We start from the raw sequence: 3,804 nt of genomic DNA, 5'->3' as shown, positions 1-3,804 counted from the left end.
CAGGACCAGTGAATTAGAGGTCTAATTATTTAATTAAAAAATTAATCAGTGACCTATAATGTAGATTAAGTAGTCTAACTGAATATAGTTTTCTTTATATTCTGGTCTTCTTCACAAACTTCTCCCTTCAGCCTGTTGCTGAAAAACAAGAGTTCAGTGTGTCAGTTTGGACAGAGTGAGCACCTTCATCACATTAGTGGTACAACGGAAGCAGTGTGATCCCGCCCCTAGCTAGGGAGAGAGCTGGCTCATGGACCGTAGCAGAGCCCATCTCAGTTGCCTGTTGGAGTAGCCCACCCCTCTCTGCAGTATGCATGTTCGCCAGGGGATCCGCGACGCGCTCACGTCCCAGCAGCACAGCACTTCACCGGTCAGAGGCCATCTGCTCAGGAGTCAGCGATAACCCAGTTGGATGTGGCAGGCGAAGCGGAGGCGGAAAGCGCGGTGACCGCAGGAACAGACAGTTACTACAGCCTGCCTCTCTCCTCTGAACGTGGACAATCATGCATGTGCTCTTCTGGGGCTTGGGCTTCCTGCTGTTCCCTGATTTCTTGAGTGTTGTCTCGTCCACGGGGAGATTGCTTTGGAGTTCAAGCACAGGTAAAGTGTGCCGCTTTTTTTCTTCCTCCAGTAGGATCTTTTTCTCACCCGGAGGCAGAGAATGAATGAGATCCCAGCTCCGCCAAGCGCACGAGTGGAAGCCTCTCTCTCTCTCTCTCTCTCTCTCTCTCTCTCTCTCTCTCTCTCTCTCTCTCTCTCTCTCTCTCTCTCTCTCTCTCTCTCTCTCTCTCTCTCTCTCTCTCTCTCTCTCTCTCTCTCTCTCTCTCTCTCTCTCTCTCTCTCAACATCGTCTGACACATCTGGACACTTTCACTTATTCACTGTATTATTTCCACAGAGAAAGGGAAATTTGGAGCATATGAGATTGTAACACCAGTGCGGGTGAATGAATCCGGTGACAAGTTTCCAACTACTGCGCACTTCAAAAGGAAAAGGAGAAGTTTGGACGGGGGAACCGGTGGCACCGCGGATCCCTGGGACTCGGCGAATATCCACTATAGGATATCTGTGTTTGGAAAAAACTATCACCTCAACCTCACGCTGGATTCGGGATTTATTGCGCCCATGTACACCGTGACGGTATTTGGAGCGGCCCAAGGAGATAACAGAACGGATTTTGCAGTAAATGCAGAAGGAGGAGAGGAGGAAGATACGGAGTTAAGGCACTGCTTCTATAGAGGACATGTAAACGCACAGGCGCAACACGCCGCGGTCATCAGCTTGTGCTCCGGACTGGTGAGTCTTTACGCACGGTCAGAGGTGACAGTGCGCAGGATGGAATCACACCTGGCTGGGTACTTTATTGTGTTTGCTAGAAGTGTTTTTGAGCTACTGTATTCAATACCGAAAACACACACTTTAATGTTTCTGAAACAAACTATTTTAAACTCAGCGCGTTTCGCTTTTTAAAATATTTGAACCAACAATCTTCGTTTATCCAGAAACGTTCATTTAAAGCAAACAAACATTTTAGACTCGTTTAAATAAAAGCTGCATGTATTAAATGTTTAAATCAGTTATCTTTGATATGAATGGATCCCCCATTCAGTCAAGTTCAAAGCCCTCTCCACTCCTCCCCGTTCTCCCGGCAGTCTGACGTCTTTACGCACGCTCTACAGTCAGAGTATGACTGGCACTGACGTCAGAACGCACCGGTCCAACTCCCAGAGCTGCTGAAACATGCGTTTTCATGCGGATCAGAAAAACCTTTCACCCAACTATATAGTGACATTTCAGAAAAAAATCTTAAATGGCTAATTAAATGGAAATTGTTATTACTATTATGGGTTGTTAGTTTATTAATGTACAGGAAGTGTGATTGAGGTTGATTTAATCATTTAGCTTCTAAGTGCTTATAGAATTTATCTTTCTTTCTCAGTTTGGTATAAACAAATCTGATGAACCTCTGGGTTGATTTCAATGCAACTGACAGAAAGTAAATATTGGATGGCCATCTACGACTGCTCAGTGTTGGGAGTCACCGCTATTCAAGGCGGCTGCCACAGCTAATCAACAATAGCAAACATTAAAGTGGCTTCAACAGATGTAAGATACTGAGCTAAAACTGAACATGTAGGAAGCTGAGAATACCAACTCAGCCAACAGATTGCATGAGGTATCTTGTGTATTGCTTTACTTTCAGGAAAACTATTTCAACTCCATAAAACAAGACGATCTCCCGCGTAAAAGGTGGTGGATGATGGTTCTAAGGAATGTAGAACCTTTTATTAAATTCAAATATGACTAACTCAGGAAGCACCAAGTGTAGAACTGTGTTCTGTAGGTCTGGTGGTTTTCTAGGAGCCGCCGGTCAGATGTGCATGGCTTGGTTCATGCAGCTTATCTTGAACGTCAGACCTTTAAGCTACCCAGCCATGCTAAATGTGCCTTTGGAAATTACATGTAAAATGTTCAGGGCCGTTAGCAACAAAGTTCATTTTCAGTGTTTTTCTGATAGAAATCATGGGTCTGCTTTGACTCTTTTCTTTTTATTCAAGCACAGCTTGTAAATGCATGCAAATTCACTCATTTCATCCCTTCATGAGAACACTTTCTGTCTGAAGATTACATATGTGGACAAAAACAAATGTGCAAACAAGCAGATTTCCACCAGTGTGTACAGTGAGTGCAAACTGGAAGAGAAGATGGCAAGTTTTGTAAAATGTAAAAACAAATAAATTGTTTACTTTGAACCTTTTATTTAACATCCACGGGGACAAAGGAACTATATCTAGCTTTAGGTTCCTCTTACACTCTCAAACGAGCTGTGTGAGAGGCAATAAAAGGTCCTGAATAATTCATGCATTTATCTAAATGTTTGTATTCAATCTGCAGAATTGCACGGAGAATTGTCATATTATCCGTATTAATATTACCACATGGGAGTTAGGTTATTTTGACAAACCGCCGACACTCAACACACTCTGCTACTTCATTCTTAAACGTAACCTGAAACTGTGGTACACATGCAGGAAGCCATATATCAACTCCTCACTGAGACACAGCTGAGCCTCCTGGGTTCAATCTCATCTCAGGAAAAAAAAAACTTTGGCAAAAATATGCTTGGTTGAATGTGGCATAGAAGATTCACATCCAGGTGGATGACAGCATAAAGCACAAAAGCAAACATTTGTGGGTGCAACTGCATCCTAGGAGCATTTGTGAAGGTTGCACTGATGCAGAGTATGGAGATGTTGTCTTTCCTTATGAGGTCCATCCTTATTTCACTGAACAACTTCCAGCAGCTGAGGGTCAGAGAGTTTGTGTTTTATCGACAAGCCTGCCTGCATCCTAGATCTGCTTCTCATTGGCAATGTGTGCTGCATCATAAAAACAAGAACCACACACTGCTGAGCAGCTGAAGTCATCTTCAACTGGTCCCCAGAACTGCTGCGATAAGCATCCTCTCTTCTCACATGATTAGGAATATCACACTGAGGGAGCACATTACTACTTCTCCATCAGTGTGTTTCTGGAATTTCATTCAGGATTTCTTTGCCAATAAAATACGATAAAGATCCTCATGAGCAATTTCCTTTAGTACTTGTGTTTGTCAAATAAAGGTTGAAGCCATTCATGTCAGATTTAATCTATGATCATTGTTGGATAGAAAAAGATGGAATGAAATTAAATGAACCCAAAACAGCAAAATGTTGTGGCTCTTTAAGCACTTGGGGTCTTAAATGCCTCTCCGCTATGATCACACCAAATTTAAGCTTAACTGAATCAGCTACAGCAGCCACC

General features: G+C 43.1%; 1 protein-coding gene across 2 annotated transcripts in view; it reads left to right on the top strand.

The window, feature by feature from the left end:
- Positions 1 to 318: 318 nt before the first annotated feature.
- Positions 319 to 3,804, top strand: part of adamts9 (ADAM metallopeptidase with thrombospondin type 1 motif, 9) — a 66,262-nt gene continuing 62,776 nt past the window's right edge. For both annotated transcript variants that reach the window (XM_070549355.1, XM_070549356.1), the window contains exons 1-2: positions 319 to 600; positions 899 to 1,296. In XM_070549355.1, coding sequence (XP_070405456.1) covers positions 504 to 600; positions 899 to 1,296 — 495 coding nt within the window. In that variant the 5' untranslated portion in view covers positions 319 to 503. The remainder of the gene's footprint in view (positions 601 to 898; positions 1,297 to 3,804) is intronic.

This window comes from Nothobranchius furzeri, chromosome 3 (assembly GCF_043380555.1).
Source record: "Nothobranchius furzeri strain GRZ-AD chromosome 3, NfurGRZ-RIMD1, whole genome shotgun sequence".
In the NCBI taxonomy this organism is placed as follows: Eukaryota; Metazoa; Chordata; class Actinopteri; order Cyprinodontiformes; family Nothobranchiidae; genus Nothobranchius; species Nothobranchius furzeri.
This window is presented reverse-complemented; position numbering and strand designations above follow the sequence as displayed.